At 43.0% G+C, this 22,379-nt stretch overlaps 2 protein-coding genes across 4 annotated transcripts; one reads left to right on the forward strand and one right to left on the reverse strand.

The window, feature by feature from the left end:
- Positions 1 to 1,956: 1,956 nt before the first annotated feature.
- On the forward strand, positions 1,957 to 4,791 carry RNF183 (ring finger protein 183). Of its 3 annotated transcripts, none has more exons than XM_072632485.1 (3): positions 2,461 to 2,519; positions 3,063 to 3,151; positions 3,570 to 4,791. In XM_072632485.1, the coding sequence occupies exon 3, from the start codon at positions 3,645 to 3,647 to the stop codon at positions 4,215 to 4,217; it is 573 nt and encodes a 190-aa protein (XP_072488586.1). In that variant the 5' UTR covers positions 2,461 to 2,519; positions 3,063 to 3,151; positions 3,570 to 3,644; the 3' UTR covers positions 4,218 to 4,791. The 3 variants fall into 3 exon arrangements, with proteins under 3 accessions (XP_072488585.1, XP_072488586.1, XP_072488584.1); XM_072632483.1 differs by lacking the exon at positions 2,461 to 2,519 and adding an exon at positions 2,637 to 2,767; XM_072632484.1 differs by lacking the exon at positions 2,461 to 2,519 and adding an exon at positions 1,957 to 2,064 and having other exon boundaries at positions 3,063 to 4,791.
- Positions 4,792 to 7,571: 2,780 nt separating this feature from the next.
- Positions 7,572 to 22,327, reverse strand: PRPF4 (pre-mRNA splicing tri-snRNP complex factor PRPF4). Its single transcript, XM_072632479.1, has 14 exons — positions 22,202 to 22,327; positions 20,637 to 20,820; positions 18,542 to 18,728; positions 17,299 to 17,386; positions 16,982 to 17,061; positions 16,680 to 16,773; positions 16,141 to 16,235; positions 15,415 to 15,473; positions 14,040 to 14,163; positions 10,823 to 10,912; positions 9,927 to 10,049; positions 9,322 to 9,429; positions 9,089 to 9,207; positions 7,572 to 8,537 (listed from the first exon to the last, which is right to left on the reverse strand). The coding sequence occupies exons 1-14, from the start codon at positions 22,226 to 22,228 to the stop codon at positions 8,344 to 8,346; spliced, it is 1,572 nt and encodes a 523-aa protein (XP_072488580.1). The 5' UTR covers positions 22,229 to 22,327; the 3' UTR covers positions 7,572 to 8,343.
- Positions 22,328 to 22,379: the final 52 nt, after the last annotated feature.

Here is a 22,379-nt window from a genome sequence, read left to right on the forward strand (position 1 = left end):
ATGGTCTTTTGTATAACCAGCTTTTTGTGGGAAAGGGTGAAAAGCTAAGAGTCACCCTCTCTCCTTGGGTAGGAGCTGGGGGAACAGTTTCTGAACCAGATTTGTACCCCTAAATAAGAAATATCTGAGGGGTAACAGGTATAATTCTATCCTGAAACTGTTCCTAGACTTTGTATTTTCCTTCACCTAGGCTTCTGGTGGTGCTGCCATGGGCTCCCCTCCTACTCTTTGCAAAGGTGGGTCAAATCTCAGATCATATCTAGCCATGTTGTCCATGAGCCATGTTAATATATTTAGACACCTTCTCCACACACTTATATCTTATGTGGACATGATGAGTTTGAGATTCATCTGGGACATCCAGTGCCCAATGCCCAATAGGCAGTTGGTGATATAGAACTCAAGCTTGGGAGAGAGACCAGGGCTAGAAGTGTAGAACCAAACCTAGAACACTTTTTTTTCAGTCATTTCCAGATTTAATACCCATGCTGTAAAATTTTGAGAATCTTTAATTTCCTATGCGTAGGCCCTTCCTCTAGCTACACAGATGACAACTCCTCAACAACTTCATAGATGTTAATTCATAGTTACTGTGACCAAATTGTCACACTGCTCTGCCCTCGCCCACTTCCCCCAAAGCATTTGCTTTGCTTTCCTGGCTGGAGTTCCCCACAGTAATGAAATCACAAGTCTGAACCCCTGAAACCTCTAAAAGCATTTACTATGTGCTTAGACACCATGCTAAGCCCTGAGGATGTACTCATAAGGAAGCACAGCAGTCTCTTGCAATCTAATGGAAAGATATAGCATATACAGTGATGCTATGAGGGTGGTAGGATGGATGAAGGGTACCTCAGGGGGACAATGTGGTAGGTAAAGAGAAAGGAGAAGTCTGGAGAAAGGCCAGGTGAGTGTGAGGTGAAATGTGGCTGGGGTCCTTCCTACAAATAGTGGTACCAGGGAGGGAGTCACCAGGAAGAGAAGGAAGGAGGGTCCCAGGACCAAGATTTCTCAGAGTGATGATGTAACAAGTGAGGTGGAGGAGGCAGCCCAGGTGACACCAATGAACCTTTCTAAACATCAAGAGCTTCATACCATAAATCATGCTGGCTTAGTAGGACCTATCTGAGCTTGACCTCCACTGAGAGTACCTTCTATAATAGTCAGGAACTCAGGGGGACCTCCCTGGGTGCTTCCATAACTGCCAGAATCCAGAGCCACCTCCAGACCACTATGAAGCATCGGATGAGGACGTTATTGGAAGTGTCTGAACCCATAGCTTACTTTTTCCTATTTTTTATAATATAGAGTACAAATGGATTTCTAATCATGTGATCCATTATTGAAAAAACTAGGTAATGCTGCAACAGTCAGTGTCTAAAAAATCACCATAGAGGATAGAGAGCTGGCCCTAGGAATCCAGAAAACCTGGATTCAGGTCCTGTCTCTGATAGATATCTGTGGGATTCATCCCATCTCTTAACTTCTTGGTGCTCCAGGCAGCTCTCTGAGATGATAAATTTTGGGTTTAAAAAAAAATCTGAATTTAACAAACATCAAACAAAATGAACACGACCACATTCATTGTAAAAACAATTGGGAACTTCTATTTATAGCGTTTCCTGTTCTTTTAAAACATAACAAATACGTAATAAAACAAGGCAGCTAGATGATCTAGAAGATAGAGCACCAGGCCTGGAGTCAGGAAGAACCAAATTTAAATCTGGCCTCCCACAATTACCAGGTGTATAACCTTAGGCAGGTCATTTAGCTTCCATTTGCCTCAGTTTCCTCAACTGTAAAGTGGGGATAATAATAGCACCTACCTCCCAGGGTTGTTGTGAGGGACAAATGAGATAATTGTAAAGTGTTTAGCCCAATGCTTGGCACAGAGTAAGTGCTTTATATAAACGTTAGCTGTTATTAATTATTGTTATTGTTATTAATCATTACTAGTATCATCTTATCATGTAACCTGCTGAAAATGGAAGTTGCAGAACAGTTCCTGACTTGCTGTTGCAGGAGTTTTCCTGGCTGGAGTTCCCCACAGCATTGAAATCTCAGGTCCGAATCCCTGAAACTCCTAAAAGTTCACATTTCTTGAGACTCTTAGGACTTCCCTGAGGTAGATAGCACCAGTGGAACCTACTCTGCAGCTGAGGCTAAGAAGACTGGTCTGGTCACTGAGCTAGGCAGAGGCAGGATTTGAATCCAGGTCTTGGGACTCCAGAGAGCTGGGAGTGCACCAGTGCTGCCTTGCCTGTCCTCCTGTGCTTAGATTCTAGGACTTGACTGCCTTCTGTATGCAGCCTAAAGGAGCCTCAGCAATTTTCTTGCTCTACCTCTGTCCCTGTTTCTGTTACTCACTGACCAATGGGTTGGGACAGATTTTGTAAGATCACGGGTCCAGCAAGGCCCAATAAACTCCCATTCAACTCCCCCACTTTTGACTGCTGCTGCTCTCTGGGTGGCCAGAGAGTTCCTCCGTTTTCCTCCTCCCCTCTGTTGTCTCTAGGCAGGTAAGGTCTCTTTCTCCCAACTCTCATAAAAAAGGCAGGCTGCTATTGAGCAAGGAGTTCTCAGCTCTGGGTACCTGGGTAAGCTGCTTCCATGGAAACCAGCAGCAGGTTTTACAGGTAGAAAGCAACCTCCTTGAAGACTAACTAGGGAAGCTTGCTGGGACACAGGGCGGGCAGGGAAAGGCAAGGAGGAGAACACTGTCTTCTCAGGGCAATCCACACAGTCCAACTGGACTCCGGACATTCAGGTGAGTTCATATGAGGCATATGTGGCCTGTGGAGAAGGAAGGAAGCAGTGTGCAGAAAGGGATTAGGGTTTGTGGAGAACAAAGAAGTAGGAGAGAAAAATGAGGAAAGAGCCAAGACACTCTGAATGGCAGGAAGTTGGTGGGCTCTGAGGCTCTCAAAGGTGCTGATGGGGAAGATAAGGGAGATTTGGGAGAGTTCCCCCCAACCTCTTGATGCTCAGAGGTTTCCAGAATGAAGAACTTTCCCAGATACTGATAGCGTCCATTTGTGCCTTTTCTGATCATATCTTCCCAGGTTTTCCCTCACTGCCTGGTACCAAAGGGTGGGGAATACATTCCATTCGTGCAGTCTGTCTGTCCTAAACCTACTTGCACTCAGTGGAGGTGAGTAATGGGCATCTGTCCCCCAAAGTAAGAGAGGTCTGGGAATGAACAAAGCCTTCATGCCCCTGCCTCCTAACTCCAGTGAGCAGCTGTGGGTAAGCAGAGAACTCCTGGTGCTGTGGGTACTCCTGTGTCCTGCTCCTGGACTTTGGACAGCCCGCGCCACTCTGTGGGCACAATGGGCTGAAGCAGTTTGTCCAAAACAGCTCATTGAAGCAGAGTATTCAGGCGCTTGGTTTGCTACAGCTCCTTTACCTCTCTGGGGAAAATGTGAAAAGGTCTGGTGACACCCTCTCCATTCCTAGGCCCCAGGGACAGAGTGGGAGGGAGGAAACCTTTTGCCTTCTGGAGATTGTGTTCCCGACCTCCAAGTCTTTGTGGGAGATGGAAAGACTGAGGCTGGTGGATGTTCTTCCAGGAGTACAGGCTTAAGCTTTCTGACTAGAGAGAGGTCTCCTGGATGGAGCAGTCCTTTATGTGCCAGCTCTGAAAGATGGCTGAGAAATTGGGGAATGAGCCCGATGCCGAGTGTCCCATCTGCTGGAACTTGTTCAACAATACTTTCCGGACCCCCAAGCTGTTAGACTGCCACCACTCCTTCTGCATTGAATGTCTGGCCCACCTGAGCTTGGTCTCTTCCTCTCGGCACCGTTTGCTGTGCCCCCTCTGCCGGCACCCTACTGTCTTGGCTTCAGACCGGCCGGTGACTGAGCTGCCCACAGATGCTGCTGTCCTTACTCTGCTCCGCCTGGAACCCAACCACATCATCCTTGAGGGCCGGCATCTCTGCTTCAAGGATGAGCGCAAAAGCAGATACTTCTTGCGCCAGCCCAGGGTCTACACTCTCAACCTGGGGGATGAGCCAGAGAGTCAGGCAGGCCCGGCCCCACAGAGGGCAGCACCCCCTGCCCCTATGCCAGTCCCCAGCCACTTGTCCCTGTGTGAGTGCTTCCAAAACCCTCAGTTCCGCATCTTCACCTACCTGATGGCCGTCATCGTCAGTGTTGCCTTGCTGTTGATCTTCTCCATCTTTTGGACTAAACAGTTCTTCTGGGGTGCAGGGTGAGACATGGGCCCCCCCGGCCAAGTCAGGGAGCACAAGCCAGTCAATACAGGGAGTTGTGGGAGGGCCAGGCTAACATGGACGGCTGCTGCTGGAGGAGACCCCTCCCCTCTCCCCCCTTTCCAGATGGATGAGGGAGCTGCTGAGCCCACAACTAGTGCTCTTCTTCTGCAATGTTTGGTCTTATCACAGTCCAGGAACTGCTTGTCTACTTACTGCTAATGAGAATGTTTGAGATCTGAGACAGAGGGGGCTAAGAAGGGACCAAGGTGCCATTTTCCCAAGAATGCTGAAATGGGATTCCCCTTCTTTGTTGCTAGGGGTTAGGGGGTGGGAGGAAGGTGTATCTCCAAAAGCTACCTCAGAGGGAAAAAGAATAATGGTCCCCAACTATGATGGAGAAGCAGGTTAGTGACCACAGACGCCAGCATCCGGGAGCCTTCAGATCCCAAACTAGGCCACCTTTCCCCTGAGCCCCTCCCAGCTTCATTCCTGGTTGTTTCAAGTTGTTTTCTCTCTGATAGACCTCTAGAAGTTTGTGTGTGTGTCAGTTAATAAAGAGTTATTAAGCACCGAATATGTGCCAGGCCCTGTGCCAAATGCTGGGGATGCAAAAGAGGCAAAAGACAGTCCTTGTCCTCAAGGAGCTCACAGCCTAATGGGGCAGACAACAAATACGTGCAAATAAACTACGTACAGGATAAACAGGAAATTGTTAACAGGGAAAGCACTAGAACTAACAGGGGTTGGGAAAGGCTTCTTGTAAAAGATGGGATTTTAGGTGGGACTTGGCCAGGGAAGCCCATAGATGAGGATGTATGTGGAAGGATGTATCTAATTCTCTTAATCTTCTCAGTCACTCCCCTGAGCAGACCTTGTGATGACAGCACCTTCACTTTTCCCCTTCTCCCTTTCCCATCCAAGTGGTTTGTGGGCAGCATAGTTAACTTAGCACTTGGAACCATCTCCCTGGTTGTTTAATATAGAAGAGTATCTGCTGCCAAAGTATAACATATTGTATGATGCATAGATGCCTTACACACACCAAGCAGGAGTCCAAGAGTCTAAGCATTTTATAAATGAGGTCATTTAGCTTTTCCTTCTTGGTGGCAGAGGACTTAAGAACTGAATGGTGTAGGGGGAACAGGGTTCTGTTACTAGGCCAATCCTCTAAAGCTTAAAAGGTCAAGCAGTTTTCAGATAAACTCCTGGAGAGTCACAGAGGTCCCTAAATTCTGGCCTTCCTACTTTAGGACTGCAATTCTGAACCAATGAGAATGCGTCAGTTGTGAGAATCCCAGGTTGTCATTACCAGTTAGGTCCCTGCTCCCTGCTCCTACTGCCTAGGATGTGAGAACACTGGGCCCAAGCCTGTTTGACCTGAAAAGAACCATGTACCAATCAGGATGTTTGATCTTTTCTCATAGTATTGTCTGTTCAGCTTGGTGCTTCATAGAGAAACTGGCTTCATACATCTCGCCTTTAGTTCCCTGCACAACCTGGTCCTGATATCTTGCTCCCCTCCTGGTATAGACAGCCCACCATTTCTAGGTTATTTAAGTAACAGACCAGGCTTTAAGAGCTTAACAGGACTGCAGGAAGGCCTGGAGGTAAAGTGAGGTCACACAGGTCTCCTGAGCAGAGTCAGGATACAAAACCAGATGCCGTGACTCCAACCAAACTCATCCTTCTCCTCCACTATAACACACTGCCTTGACTCACACCTGTGAACTCAACAGGAAAATGGGGGCACACTGGATTTTTAGGGCAAATTTCAGACTTCCTCTCGGTTGAATGGAGAAAAAATTTTTTTCCTTCATTAAAGTTGGGCAATTTCTTGTTTACCTTGTCAAAGTAGCCTAAGTCACTCGAAGCCTGTGCCACTGGAGAGAATCTACAGTCAACAAGCTCCCCATTGACTTCATTTCTTTACACATCTTTACCCTTTTAGTCTGTAGCCAAGGTACACTTGGTGGTGAGCTCACCATGCTCCAGCAGCTCAGGGGTATGGCTTAAAGCAACAAGAGGCCTAGAGACAGGCAAAGAACACTCCAGAGAATCCCTGAAAGGAAATCTTTCCTCTGCATCAAAGCCTCTCACCATTTACATCAATCAGAGCTCTTTTCCAGTCAAAATATTACCTAAATCCTCAGGGTGGTTTAAACACTATCACAACAGTGGAAAAGTATGGGATTTATTTGTTCAAAGGAAGGAAATACAATCTTGGATTCATATCTTTTCATATCTAGGTCTTTATCCTCCAGGACATTAATTTTCCTGTTATCTCTCATCTGACCCTCATAACTCTGTGAAATAGGCAGGCAGGCAGCCTTCTTTGATCATTGTTTGGCCAAGGGACAGGCATGCTTAAAAAAATGATGCGATTCAGTCTGCACAGTTATTTAGTGGCAGAGCACCTAGGTGGAATCTCCTATGCCCTTTCTATTACAACACAAAATACCAACAACTATGTGCCTTATAATGCTGTCTCTCCAAAAAAACCTGGTCTTCCAAGAATACAGTAGAACTGGGCAGGTTGCCTTGCTAGAAGAAAGGTCAAAAAAGTAAAATTTTCATTTGAAGTGCCTGAAGGTTGACATATGTAAATTATTTACAAATGGCAAAGCCCACTGAATCCATTAAAAAGCCTCTGAATGCTCTCTGGGGACTGGCAGCATAGAAGTAAAACACTCTTTTTCAGAACTTTATCGAACAGGTAAATTGTTTTGAGGTCGATAGTCTTTTAAGTGTTTGCTGTGTGCTAGGTACTGTGCTAAAGTGATACAGCATTTGGTTAAAATGAACATATAACTTAAAATTACATTGTCAATCTGTAGGTCACAAAGAAACAGATTCTTTCTAGAGTGAAATGAATGAAAAAAAGGGCTGTGAGCCCAGAAAGAGAAGTATCATATATGAGCCTTCCAATACTTCTACAGACAGACAGAATCTTGTCCCTCTCCAAATTCCTGGTTGTTATGAGGCAATTTTGTATTGGTGGTTGGGCTGAGGCACAAAAGAGTAAAAGGGCATTGAAAGTTAATGACCTTGACGAGAAAACCAGAGAAGGGCCCCCTACTGACAATGAACCAAAAAACACTCCACCTGTTTCTTTCATTCTACCTCACTTGGAACAGGAGCAGAAATCTTAAAAGTACCTCTCAGGCAGAGCTGTTTGTTACAATCAGATCAAAAGAGCAGCTCTCCAGTAGGCCCCTGCTGAGGGCATGATTATATCAAGTGACTTTACCAGCACTTGAAATGAGATATAAAAGAAAGGCCTGAGTGTTCCTGAGTATTATGACCAAAAATTAGTCACATCGTTTTGGTGACCAGCAGAAAGCACAGCACATAAAATATGGAAGCCTCATTGGTTATCTTTTTATTACTTTTCATTCCTGACACCACCCCCTCCTTGGAGGGGACACAAAAGGAATGCCCAGCACTGGAGTCAAATAGGAACAAACACAGAAGAGAGAATTCCCAGGCAAATTTTCCACTGTAACTTGCTTCAGCATTCCATGCTAATTCAACAGGAAAGGGAAGACTTTCCTTGAACTCAGACTCCCTGGTAAATAGTCTGTATTCTCCTGGTTCATCCTTTTAACTCTCAGGGGAAGAACAGATCCTCCAAGGATACCATGGAAGTTGGAAGCAGTGCACACCCATGTACACGTCTACACTTGTCAGCTTCTAAGCTGAAGTCTGACCACTTGCTCTCAGGGGTCACTTCCAACTACAGCACATGACATAACCTGGAAGGACAGGCTTCAGGGCCCATGATGGAGGTTCTAATAAGGGAAGAAAGGTACCATAATCCAAGGGGTGTAGGGAAAGGGATAGGGCACACAAACAGAAGACGATGGTAAGGGAAGAATTCAATATGGCAGAAGTAAAAAAATGGTAACGCCGACATGGTCCATTGCAGAGCCCCTGAAAGTTAGGGTAGAACAGCCCAGGACCATTTGGAGACTGATTGCCTTGGGGCAAATCTACCCCTACTACACACAGTGAGTGGCAAAGTCAAACTTGTTGCGCTCCACACTGACCCCCTTCTAACCCAACTGGCAGGAAAGGGAGTACTTGGGATAAGACATCTGAGTCACAAACTCATGTCCACCGGCCTGGTCTATTCAGCCATCCAGAGTTTGAAGGTCCTGTCATAGGAACAGGTGGCTATGAGCTGACCATCAGAGGAAATGTCCAGGCCCATCACTTTTCCCTCGTGGCCAGCCAGGGTCTTCAGTGGGGACCAACCAGGGTGTGTCCAGATCTTGGCTGTGTTGTCGTAAGCACCAGTGAGCAAGAAGTTCCCATGGATAGCTATAAAGAGAAAAGGGAAGAGTTGTTGCTTAAGATGACTAAAGGACAAAACAAGGTAAAAGTACCACACTAAAGCTGGACAATTTATCCAGAACAGATTCTTCCAGATTTACAAACACTAACAATAATAATGCTGGGGAGGTTGGTCCATACATCAGCTTCAGAAATCTCAGGACCCATGTGAGGAATAGGGTAACTGAGACACAGCAATGAGAATGATACCTCCAGCTCTTCACTGTTAGGCTGTCTCATTCAGGAAATAAAAATGGATGTTTAATGATCTACTGGGGGAAGCAGTTCAAATGAAGGCCTTATTTCCAACCCAGGAACCAAAAGCATTCACTGCCACAATTCTACCTGATTTGAGGAAAGGAAGGGTTAAAACTGAGAGAGGGAAACTTGTGATTTACTTCCTCTGCATATTTCATCCCCTCTTTTACGCTAAGCTGAGTGAAGCCTGGCCAGCAGAATAACTTCCAAAGGTTAAGGAAAGAGCTGTTAATGTCTCTGTGCTGCCTTTTGGAAAGCTGAATACAAAGAGAAGGGCTTACGCTCAAACTTGACTCCAGTCACCAAGTTTTGGTGGGCAGGGATGGTGTAGACACAGCGCCGCTGCCTAAGGTCCCACACTTTGCATGTGTTGTCGCCACTGCCAGTTGCAATGTGGTAACTGTAGTATAGAAAGAGAGAACCTAAGTTGGAACCCAAAACTGCATTGTTTCTGGTCATCTGAATTTTGACCAATAATCCATTTCACCCTCAAAGCTCAGTGAGCTTGGTGTACCCATTTGGGGAGAAGTTGATCCCATAAATCTCCTTCAGGTGGCCCTCTAAGAACATGATGCATCGTCCTGTACGCAGGTCCCATACACGACCAAATGCATCCAGTCCCCTAGTAAGAAAAACAGGCTCACAATGAACAGTTCAATTATGTCAGTTCCTGGAACAAAATTAACCTATGATCTTAGTACCTTAAGGTCCTAACCATCAAAGGCAAAATTGAAAGATGCTGGTCATTTTTTTCCACTAAGAATATATTGACGCAAATAAGAACAGGCTTAAATTTTGGTAAAAGCAAAAAGGATTAAGAGTAGGAAGAAATCCCTGATTATTAAGTATGGGAGACAAATGAACTAATGATGGGAAGAGGTGAGGGTGGGGGGCAGGAGGAAGAAAATTTAGAAGTAAAAACAAAGTAAAATTGAATGAAAAAAAAAAGAAGAATGGACTGATGTATTCTATTCCTCTAATGATAATTAAGAGAACAGTAAACAACTATCTGACTAGAACAGTTCAAATTTAGTTCTGTATGAAACAAAGGGAATACAGAAGATGACCTCTTTAATTACCACTAGCAGCTTATAAGGGCCATGCTTACGGCCATCCTACCCAGTGCCAGCCAAAGAACCATCTTGGTGGAAGGCGATGTCATACACGCCCATGCTGTGGCCCTCCTGGTGTAGAATCTCCTCCTGGGCCTCCAAGTCCCACAGGCGCCATGAACGATCATAGCTAAAAATCAAAGGAAGAAGTTACTAGTATTTACTAAGGACCTACTTTGTAAGGTCTCATGAAAAGGTTAATACTGGATCTGCAGCTGAAGTTGTGCTTCTAAAACAGTTCATGTAAATGCATAGATATAAAGAAGCCTTTCTGTATCAGTAACAGGGCTTTAATAACCACAAAACAGTATCTGCTTTGCACAACTCCAATTGTTTGCCCATTATCTCTGTCATAATTCTACCACTGCTTCTGAAAGTGGGAAAACTTGAAAAGGTTATTAAAGATCAGAGTCCCTAACATGCTGGTCAAGGAAAATAAGGTAAGAGTAAGTGATAAACGAGAAAGAACAAGAAATGGTGGTCTTCAGAAAAATCAGTAACCTACTCATACCTTGAAAATTCTTGAAAAAAGTTATCAGGAGTTTGCAAATCAAAAACAAATAACTAGATTCTTGACCTTCCTAATTATTCTGCGTATCTGTCCTTGTCCCAAACCCACCCTAAGAAAATCCTGAAGAGAATTTTTCTAAAGCAGGGGTTCTTAACCTGTGGACTTGTTTTAAAATACTTTGACAACTGTATTTCAATATAATGGGCTTTCTTTGTAACCATATGTATTTTATTTTATGCATTTTACAACATTATTTTGAGAAGGGGTTCATAGGTTTCACCAGATTGTCAAAAAGGTTAAGAACCCCTTCTCTAAGGTCTGATGGAACACACAGGTATATGAAATGGGTAACTGCCATAGGTCTATCTGAGAATGAGACCAAAAGGCCTTACCAGGTGGTGCCCAGAAAACGTCCTGAGGGATGCCACATCACCCTTGCTACCCGTACTGAATGGCCTTCAATATCTGCCACAGGCTCATCACTGAAAGGAATCCAAGCAAATCAGAGGGGTACAACATAATTATTCATTCAACATTTACTGAGTATCTCAAAAGCACTGTCCTCATAGGGACCAATCTGAACTCTGCCCAAGACAAACATAAGCACCGATGGCTAATTAGAGTATCTTTAAATGTTAGGGCTAGGAGGGAATTTACAGATTATCTAGTTCATTTCCTTCATTTTACACATTAAACTGAAGCCCAGAGAGGGGAAGTGACAATTTATCCAAGATCACAGAATGTATGGTTGACAGAACTGAGACTGGAATTTGTCTGCTAACTCTCAATTCAGTGTTCATTCCATTATACCAGACTACTTGTGTTTATATTCAAGTAATTTGAGATTAAACACTCTTCTAGCAGCAGTGATGCAAAATACCCACAAAGGCTCAGGGATTTCTTTGCAAAACTACTTATTTCTGACTTTGAGTGTTTCCCAAAGGGGTGAAGGTATGAGAGTCAACAAGGACACTGATGAATGCAAGTAATTTTTTAACTGTTTGAAGGAAAGGGAGCTGGCACAGTAGGACATGGGAAAATCTGACTGAAGAGCTCATTAGAACAGCCTGCTCAGGAAAGACACGTATCCTTAAAGAAGCAGGTCTCTATGGGATTTGTAAAATTGGGCAGTTTCAAACGGAACATTCTGAATTTGAAGGCAGGGATTGTTTTGTCTTTGTATCCTCAGCATTTTGCTCATAGGAGATACTTAAATAATGTTTACTGAATTGCATCTAGTCCGAAAATTAAGACCACAACCATTTTAGGTATAACTTTTCCACAGTAAACAAATGCAAGAAGATAATCATCATTATAAAATACCATTTACTTACAACCCAAAATCACTGGACATTTATCACTAAATAATTGCTTGACACACAGCAGGCATCTAATAAATGTTTATTGGTCGATTTATACTTAGCTATATGCCAACTCATACTTTTAGTCAGCAAACTCAAAAAAACAAGATGTTCCCAATGCCTCGTCCTTATACTATGCTAAGACTAGAAAAGAATCAAAGATACGTCAGCCTGATAGTATTAATTTTTTTTCACTTATGCTTCTGAACAACAGCCGTACCTAATGTGGCTTCTGGGTTACCTCCAGCGTTGGGACGCTGGGAAAAATATCTGTGTTGGAGGTGAAGGGAAGATCTATGATTCAACCAAATTCACTGAAAACAAATTGTGAATGGGAATCTTTTCCAAGATCACAAAGAACAATTAACCCCAAAGCACCTACAGGTTTAGTATCATGTTGGTTGCTATTAAATCTAGCTACCTGGCAACGAAAGAAAGAAGACTTGAAGTCCTGGTGAAAGGGAATAAACATACACCCTAAAGAGAGCAATTAAAAAAGGAAACTTTGTCAATGTGGATGTACAAGATTAATCAAATCTCCAGAGGAGTAAATTTGCTGCAGCATTACCAAAGCCAATTAAAGCTTCCTGGGCCAGTGGGTAAGATTCAACCTGGAAAGAGTGGAAATGCCAATTAACTCCTAAAAACACTCAGGAAAAGTAGCCCTGAACATGTTTCCTACAGGCAGGAAACTGAGCAACTGTATTCAGATGTCTACTAGCCAGCACCAGCACAGCTTTGGGCAATAGTATACCAGTTACAAAGACAAAAAGAAAGGTCACTTTGTTAGCACTAATACTTGGAAAGCACATTTTCGCCAAAGGATGCTGGCTCCAAGGAGACTTTGCTACCTTGGCAATATAGCCGACAAAAGCCCATTCTTATCTCCTCCGTGGCTGTCACTAAGAACTAATGTCTTGCCAGAGAAATCATTAGTGGGCCCGCTGATCACACTGGACAGCTAACCTGATGCCCTTGGTTAGGGGATGGTTCGGATTTCCCTAAGAAAACTACAAAAGCTCATTAGGCTATGGTGCTTTCTTTAAGAAAAGGCATTCTCTTGGGGGCAAACCTGGATCTCAAACCTGGGCATGCTCTTCTCAATGGTGATAAAGAGTGTGTCAAGAGAAAGAATCTTCTACTTCCCTTTCAAGCCCTGGCGACAGTTCTTCTTGGAATACTTGTGGGATCTAATACCAGATCTGCTGAAAGCCCCTACCTACTACAGTCAATCATAAATACTTATGCAACAAAAGTGGATTCAATTTAATAAGAATTTAGGAAGTGACTCCTATGTGGCAGGCAACATACCAAACACTAGAGATACAAAGACAGAACCAAACAGTTCCCTCCCTCAAGCAGCTAACATTCTATTGGGGGAAAACATGCACACTGATAAATGCAAAATGTATCCAAAGTCAATTCTGATGGGAAAAGGCAGATCTAATATGAAGGACAGTTGCTTAACAAGAGAATGGGATTCCTTCTGAAGGGCACGATGGAAGTATAGGATGAAGTGGAACTGAGACCCAGGAAGGGGCAAAGGCTAGCCGAGAAAGCCACAGAACACCAGAATGTTATGCGCTTCACAAAAGCAAAGACATCCTTAAGAAAGTTGGAAAGATGGGGTGGAGAAGAGAGACAAGTGGGGGGAAGAGGGAAGAGCATCCTGGTCTTTTATGATGAGTCAGTAAAGTCTTGGGGCTAGGTTAACTACAAAAGGGTTGAGATGCTCAAAGCATAATCAAGTCAGGATTCATTCCAGAGTTGAGATCACCTCCTCCATAGCAAGGGAATTGGGCTAAGAGGCTCTGTGTCTGGACTAGTGAAATAGGGGAGGTGGTAGAGCAGATATCCAGGCTCCAGCTCTGCCTGACAGTCTAGTCAAACCCATATGAGTAAAAGAAGTCTGGCTACAACATACTCAACAAGAGGTTATCAAGGCTCTGCCTGAAGCCTTCTAATTAGAGAAAACCCATTACCTACCAAGAAAGCCTACTGCACTTAAGGATAGTTGCTATTGTTAGGCTAAGACATTAGTACTCTGTAGTCTGCCACACTGAGAATGAAGAAGGAACTAGACAGACATTATAACATTCACTATCCTAGAGCAAGTCCCAAGGGGGAAAAGTAGGGGACAGGTGCATTCGCTGATCCCCTTCTGTGTGGGGAGTTCTTGTCAAATTTATTTCCTATTTCACAGGATTTAGAGCTGGGAGGGATTTAAATGATGGCAGACAAACCTCACCTCTCTAGACTCCACAGCTTCACAGAACCATCAGCAGCACAAGACGCCAGGTTGACATCTTTCTTGTCCAAGGAAACAGTGGATTTGGGGTGAAAAACAATGGCTCCTACATTGGTGTTGTGGCCTAAAAGATAAAACTTATAGCTAGCATCTTTTCCTCTAAGGTACTCCAATCCCAGACATACTAAACAGAAAGGATTTCTACACCATGTCTGAAAGCACACAATAATAATGATGTAGGCAGATATACACAAAAGTGGAAAATCTGACAGCAAAGATGCAAATGAACAAAAATTTAAAGTCTATAAAAGCTTTAGTGTTTGTCAACAGTGAAATGTGAGACTTGATGAAAATGGAAAGATGGAAGAAATAAGTGACATGTAAAAAAGTACCTCTTCCTTCCATGAAGTCACAGAAAAATTAAACTAAAAAAGTATTTACTGAGCATCTATTTCATGCAAGGCTCTGTCCTGGGCCCTCCCTCTCTCCATTCTCCACTGGGGATCTCATCTACTCCCATGGGTTCAATTCCCATCTCTGTGTAGATAGCTTCCAGTTTACACATCAAGCCCCACTCTCTTACCAACTCTACTCCTTCAGCAATGCCTGCTGGAAATCTCTACTTGCATTGACTTTCCAGAGGTTTCTCAAATTCACCATGCCCCAAACAGAATTCATTCCCTTCCCTTACCCCTCCACACCTTCCTACTTCCATGGCACAGTCACCTCTGACTCTTCTCTCCAGTCACTCTCTGAAGAGTATTTACAAGCCCTTCAGAGCCTGGCTCTCCAGCCTACTTTTCCATTGTTCAGGCTTATTTCCCTCCTCACCCCCCTCTCCATTCCCCGCCCCGCCCCACATTCTGTGTTCCAGACAAAATGCCCTAGCTGCAATCCCCACAACCTGAACGATCTATCTCTGCCTCTGTGTCTTTGCCCTGCTTGTCCCCTACGCCTGTGATGCACCCACGTCTTAAATCTCTAGGTTCTTTTAAGGGTCATCTCTTAGGAAAAGCTGTTTCTGATCCCTCCAATCGTTGGTACTTTCTCTCTCAAGGTAGCAATGTTTACTGAACTGTGTACATCTCCTACCCCGGGTAAAATGTAATCTGGAAATAATGGACCATTCTGGGGGTCTGTTTAAGTCTTTATGTTCCCAGGGTACACAGTGCCTTGCACACAGTAGGTTCTTGGTAAATATCTGCTGGAATCCAATTTAACTGAAGATACTAAAGTACAAAAGCAGTAAAAAAAGGTCTATAAAGTAGGTAGAACACAACTGCAGGATATTCAAGGCAGTGTCTCACTGATGAACACTGAAAGTAAATGCGGTCTTGGAAAAAGAATATATTCTAAAAAAGAAACTTTGACTCACCTCTTAGGGTGTGCAGGAGGCTGCAATCAGGTACAGACCAGAGCTTGCACAGCCCGCTCCTATCAAACAGAAAGGAAAGCATCTCAGCCAGGGCTGCTCTAGGAAGGAAAAGGTATCTTGATAACATTAGAAAAGGACAGTCTCTTCCTAAGCCCCCTCCCCTCCCCCTTACCCCCAATCTGTGTATGGTGCAGCTGAAAGGGGCATCCTTGTGAAGGGGAGGAAAAGGAGCAAGGAGGAGTGTATCAAGACCAATCCCTAGAGCCCCACAGGAGCTTAGAGCCTGCCTCTGTACATGTACTCTGAGCACAGAGCAAACCACTCCATCCTGTACCTGCCAAATGTGGTCTAATCCAAAAGTTAAGGAGAAATCAAAATCTGCAATACAGTATGGGTCCAAAGCATCAAAACTTGGGAGTAACCAAGAGTAGAGAAGAAAATGTATGTGAAAAGAGTATATCTAAGTCAGATGATCTCAAGGCCACATGTGACCCTTTAAGTCCCCAAATGTGGCCCTTTGACTGAATCCAAACTTCACAGCACAAAGCCCCTTAATAAAAGGATCTGTTCTGTAAAACTTGAACTCAGTCAAAAGGCTGAACCTGAGGACCTAGAAGGCCACATGTGGCCTCAAGGCCAAAGCTTCCCCACCCCTGTAGTATTACTAATATTGCTCCTTAATGAACTTCCTACCCAATAAAAACATCCTTATGAAATTAAGCTTACCAACAAGCTGTGGCCAGTAACTTGGAATTGGGACTGAAATGACAATAGGAAATGGGTCGATCATCTCCAATCTGGCTGCAGAAGTTATTCAAAGACTGAAAGGAAAAAAACAGCTCACTAATCAAACCCCAATTTAAATTTCTGACCTCATCCTCAACTCAATTTTTGACTCACGTAGCAAGGCTATAGCAGGTATTTATCTATACCGATATCTTGCCCATGCAGAGAAAGACCTGAGACACCTCTTGGGGTTCAACATGCTACTTTCTACAGGCCTGTTCTCCCAGTCAACACTATGAACACTGGGGGCATCCCATGATAGCACAGCTGTAGGCCTAGGAGGGTGGGAGTGGTGAGCCAAGCAACAGTAGGCCTCTGCTAAGCAGAGCACAGCATGTGGCTCAGGCCCTTCCTTAGGAAGTAGCAAGCTGAGCATGGAACTACTTGCCCCTACTTTTCCTTCCTAACAAAAGATTAGGGCAGGAGATAAGTTAGACCAAAAACAACTTCAAGACAATAGCTTAGAGAATATCTCTTACCCTGAGAGATTTGTGCAGTTCTTGCTTCTGGGATGTCCTAGATGTCTCTGGAATCTCTTTATGGAGACGGGCTTCTTCTAAGCGCTTCATTGCCCTGTAACACAGGAATACCATCACTACCATCATAAAACAGGTTCTAAATTCCTGTCTAAGAAGGACACTGTAATTGGCAGCACATAAAGCAAGATTTGTTTTTGCCTTGTAGTGTCATTTAAACATTTCCTTCTAAGGCCAATTCTTACACTTCGGGAGGTTAACAACAAAAGACAGGTCTCACCCCTAATCCCAGGGCCTCTTCTTACCTGGGTAGTGAATAATTAGCAATCCACAGCCTAGCAGTTTTCAGGTTGTTGGATCCTTCATGGTACCAGGTTTGTTGATACTAAGGAATATGTTAAGAACAGAAGTAGAAGTGTCAGTCCTATTTCCCTACCACTCAAGTTCAAAAGGTTTGCAATGGCACTTCATGCATTCTTCTCAATGACAAACTAAAAACACAGATATATTCAAAAGCACACTTTTGGGCAAACTAATCCTAATGGCACAAATCCTGAAAAAGACGAAAAGAGAGAAATCCCTTTCCTGTCTCAAAGGGTAACAGGTAGCAAGTACACCTTACCTCTTCTTTGGATTTTTTGGATTTTTCATCATCCTTTTTGGTCTTTTTTAAGGCATCTGTGCCAACCACAGAGAGAATATTTCTTAACCTGGAAAAAGCACATAAAGATTTAAACTTAGTTGTTATGAGATTTAAAAGAAGTAGTGTATAAAAGAAAATAAATTCATGTTTTTGGCTCCAGAATTGCGATGTTATCAGTTTGGGGAACTCCAACTATGAAACAGCCTTTCACTGATACAGATCTAGTCTCAGTAAATCAAAAAGCATTTGTCAAGTGCTCATCATGCGCCAGGCACAGTGCTAAGGGTTTTAAAATTGTTACCTCATTTGATCTAGCAATTCTTCTATAACTCTGAGTCTTAAAAAGTTCTCCAGGATACTGAGAGATACAGTAACTTGTTCATGGTCACACAAGCAAGACATGAATGCAGGTTTTCTTAATCTCCTGGCTGGCCCTCTACCCACTAAACCACACTACCATCAAAAGAGATAAAACAGCAGCCATTAAAGTCAAATCAAAATTGCAATATTCTCTCCTCATCCAAAATCTCATTTTTTTTTTAATTAAAGGTGCTCAATGTATTCCTACTTCAACTATTCTTATTCTCAGCCATCCCTCACTCCTTTGCAAACTCTGAACTCTACTGTGGCATCCTCCCAGAATCTACAAACTCTGTCTCCTTAAGAGGCCTCTCTGAAGCCAGCCAATTTGTCTAGACCTGTTCATCACCCCAAGTACATATACAGCAAAACGGCAGATTTTCCCTCTCCTTTAGCCACTGATGGCATCACTAGCTGATTCTGCTTATGGCAGTAACATGTGGATAGTAAAAGGTACCATTCTTTTCTCAAGTTTTACATGAAAAGGCCTTATAGTTTAAATAGTTGATGAGGAAGAAATTTATCAGATGTCTATTTTTTTCAGATAATTTTTTAAGACTCAAACACAAATATTTAATCAATCCCAAATTCTAACACTGATTTAAAATAATTAGATATTATTCAAGTACTCTTTTCACTGCTTATAATAGAAAATTCAGCATTTTAAAAAGTCTTCTCCAAAATAGCTTAAGAATTATCTTATTAGCTGAAACAAATAAGTAAAATGTAGAGAAGACCTAAGACCAATGGTCAAAGTCTCAGCTTCACTGACTAGTCCAAATCTTGTGACCAGAATATATTACAAAAAGGAGAAAAATTTCAATTATTTTGGGAAGTCAGAAAGCCATCTGGAGATGATCACCTCTCTCTCCTTTCAGCAGGGCCCTCTCCAAAGAGTGTGATTGGTTCACCCAGCGCTCGAAGGCAAGCCTTGACTTCGGAGTCATCTGTGGAAACATTGATTTGCCGGGCTCGCTTCCTTCGCTCAAATTCAGCCAACACTTCTGCTTGTCTTTCACTGATGTGTTCTTCAATTTCAAAGACTTCCCCTATACAAAGAAAAGGCAATAGAGTATAATGATCAGAGCTTATACTCCAAATACAGAGAAGGAAAAAAATCGAAACTGATTATTCATGCCCAATACCCAGCTCAAAATTCAACAGCTCTAAAAGGAGGGTAACTGCTCTATCCATCTCTAATTCCTACTCGACACAATCCCAATCCCAACTAAACAAAAGTGCAAAATACAAAGTTTTGATGAAACCTGGAGAGGACAGACTTCAAGAGCCCAGAATCTTTGATACATTTAGCAAATTAATTATTTAGGCATTTTGTTTAAAAAGAAAAAGAGAGGCACAAGTTGCATACTTGTATTCATCAAATGCTGATATACGGGCACTAAAACATGACTGATAAACTCCCATGAGAATGCAATTCACAGTTCTACAGGAATTGACAGTAGAATTGTGACAGGTACAATCTCTCTTAGGGTTCCAGACAGAGTGTTCATTTATATCACAAGTAACAAATTAAACTTGCTATCAATTCAATATCTCCTTGGACTCATTTAAATAAGCTAGGACAAGATATCATGGAAACTCTTTGGCAGTCTGGGGAAACCTATGGACCCCTTATCAGAAGGTTTTTAAATACACAAAATGAAATATACAACAGAAATCAACTACAACAAACTACAGTGATCTAGACACAGACTGGGGCAGCTAGGTGGCTAAGCAGATAGATGCTGGGCCTAGAGTCAGGAAGACCTGAGTTCAAACCCAGCCCCAGATACTTATTAGCTGTGTGACCTTGGGCAAGTCACTTAACCCTGTTTGTCTCAGTTACCTGAATTGTAAAATGAGTTGGGGAAGGAAGTGTCTTTGCCCAAAAAAACCCCAAATGGGGTCATGAAGACTCAGATACAACTGAAATGACTGAACAACAAAATAAAGGATTGTCCCAAAACTCTTAGTGCATTTTAAAAGTTTTAACTTTTAAAAAAGCAAAAAACAAGTTTACAGACAGGATCAGGTTAAAAAAAAACTGTTTTTAAAACTAGAATCAATACTAGGGAGTCTTGGCTAAGCTGCAGTGGCTTAGCTGTTCAGATGTAGTATAGGGAAACGATCAAATAAAAACTTTGGAAAAGAAAAAAAGCAAAAGAAATAAACATGACCACAATGGCTCAAAACAGTAATATCAGGACCATGTTAAACTTGTTCTTTGAAGAAGCAGAATATGATTCTATGAACTTACTCTGAGTGACTTTCTAGTACAAATACTCATAATTCATAGGAACAGTCCTACCAAAAAGATGTGGGGAAGAAAAAGGTGTCTGAGAAGACACAAGATGAGAAGAATGACTACTTTTAAGTGCATACTACATTAGGCACTATGGTAAATACAAGGCCAAAACAATCTGTTCAGCAAGTTTGTTTTTAACTTCTTTGTATATATTTGTATTTATTCACTTTAAATTTATGAAATATATAAATACATGTATACGTATATGTGTATATATACAAACATACAGCCATTAAGGCTTGTATTTGTTGCCTAACTGTAGGGAATGCTACATTCTTTGCACTCACATGTTTAGTGTGTGGCACAGTACCTGACACATTGTAAGGATTGGTTTAGTACCTTCAAGGAATTTAAAATCTAGTAGAATTTACAACCATATGACAGACTAATGTAATACAAATTAGACTATTAATCCCCAAGAATGTAAAGGCCCATGGATATGAGGCAGGCAAAGTAAAACTTAGTCTCAGAGATACCATTTATAAATCACGCTTCCATAAAGAGAAGTTCAAGGAGAGACTATAGTTGATAATGCAAAACTTATTTTAATCAAGGCCCAAAGTAAAAGGAGAAAATATTCAAACCTAGAAAACCCGTACTTAAGACCAGGCAGAACAGGCAACACAAAAGATTAGTCCAAAACTAGTCTTACCAGAAGTTATATTAATATTTCCAGCCTCAATTCCAGCTTTAATTCCTTCTTTCCCCAACATCCCTGACTCCCCTCTTGCAATACGTTCCTTCTCCTTCTCTTCCAAACTGCCATAATAGATATGAGGCTTCTTCACCACAGGGGAGGCAGTGTCTTCAGGAGTCCTACTGGGGGTTTTGGTTGCCTATAAAATCAAAAAGTAGAGTTAACCTAGAGTTGGAGCAACCTTCGGAACTGCCTGAAGTGTTAATTCTGAAACCAAATGCTATTCCTGGATCTGCAGAAATAAGCACAGCACCAGTTGGAACTTTCCCCACTCAGATAAGGTAGTAATTGTTTTAGTGCATCCCTCACATGAGAGCATGTTCGGGACAAGAAACGTGTGGGATGAAACTAATGAACTCCATCTTTTTCTGAGTGATTTCCCAATCAATAGGTTACTTTGATACTGCTTATTAAGATGTAAGACCTCTGGGGACAGGTGCAATCTATCTTGGAGAAATGAGTGTTCATTTACGTTATCAATAGCATACTGAGCTTGCTATCCATTCAATGTCCTTTTAGAGTCATTTAGATAATAAAGGACCTGAAATAAATTTAAGCAGTGAATTTAAAGGGAAACATAATGAGAAAATTTACCTCTGGTTAAACCAAAGAAAATTCTAAATTGGGGTCTATGTTTTTTCAACTCTGAAGTACACTACAATCTCTATAGAACTTTCTAGATTTCAATGCATTTATACATGCATAATCTTATTTCATCTTCCCAAAAATCCTACGAAGGGAAAAGATCAGGGATTATCACCTTTTTAAATACAATTTTGGAGTTTTAGAGTCTACATCATCTAGTCCATCCCTTTTGCAGATACAGGAAATCTCCTCTGTAACATCCCTGACCAGCAGTCATTCAAATTGTGCTCAAACACTTCCAAGTGAAGGTGAAGTCACCATCTGTCACAGAAGCCTTTTCCACAACTTTGTTAAGTCCCTCCCCAATCCTGAACTAACAACTGCTTCCTTGTAACTCTCCTTTTGGAGATGACAAACTAGGGTTCAGCGATCTGTCTGGGATCTGGACAAAGCTAGGACTAAAACCCAATGACAGAACACGATGCTGAAAAAGTCTAAGTTAGCATCTCATCTAGATTTCTCTCTTTACAGAAGGAAACTGGGGCCAGGAATTAACAGGCTTAACCAAATTCGTGTAGAGCTGGGAAGTCCGATCTCCCACCTTGAGTCCAGGGCAACTTTTTATTACCACACTGTCTCTTTTAGAACTCCAACTCCCCCCCTCCCCCCCCCCCCCCCCCCCCCCGCCGCCGCGTTGACTTCAAACCCCAGCTGTGGCCCCAGTTCCGTCGGGGTGGGAGGGGAGGCCAGTTCCCTTCGGAGGGGCGGCAGAGTCAGGAGTCAGGAACTCGGCGAGTCCATCCCCCTGCCTCTGCACCAACCCACCCATCATCTCCCTGAGCGCGGGTTCAGTGGAAGGGCAGAAGCCAATTCCGGCTCCCCTACACGTGGGGAGAACTCCCAAGGATCCCTAAACACCAAGGCCAGAGCCGCACCGTAGCCGAAGCTCGAGAAGAAGCCATGTTGTGGTAAGAATTTCAATCGCAGACCACCACGGCCGCTGACCCCCACCGCCGGAGGACTCACTCCACGCTCAGGGGACCGGAAATTTCGAAACGTGTCGGAAATAGAACATAACCGGAACTAAACGGAGTCCGGAAGCCCGGGGAGGCG

The sequence above is a fragment of the Notamacropus eugenii genome, chromosome 1 (assembly GCF_028372415.1).
Source record: "Notamacropus eugenii isolate mMacEug1 chromosome 1, mMacEug1.pri_v2, whole genome shotgun sequence".
Lineage (NCBI taxonomy): Eukaryota > Metazoa > Chordata > Mammalia > Diprotodontia > Macropodidae > Notamacropus > Notamacropus eugenii.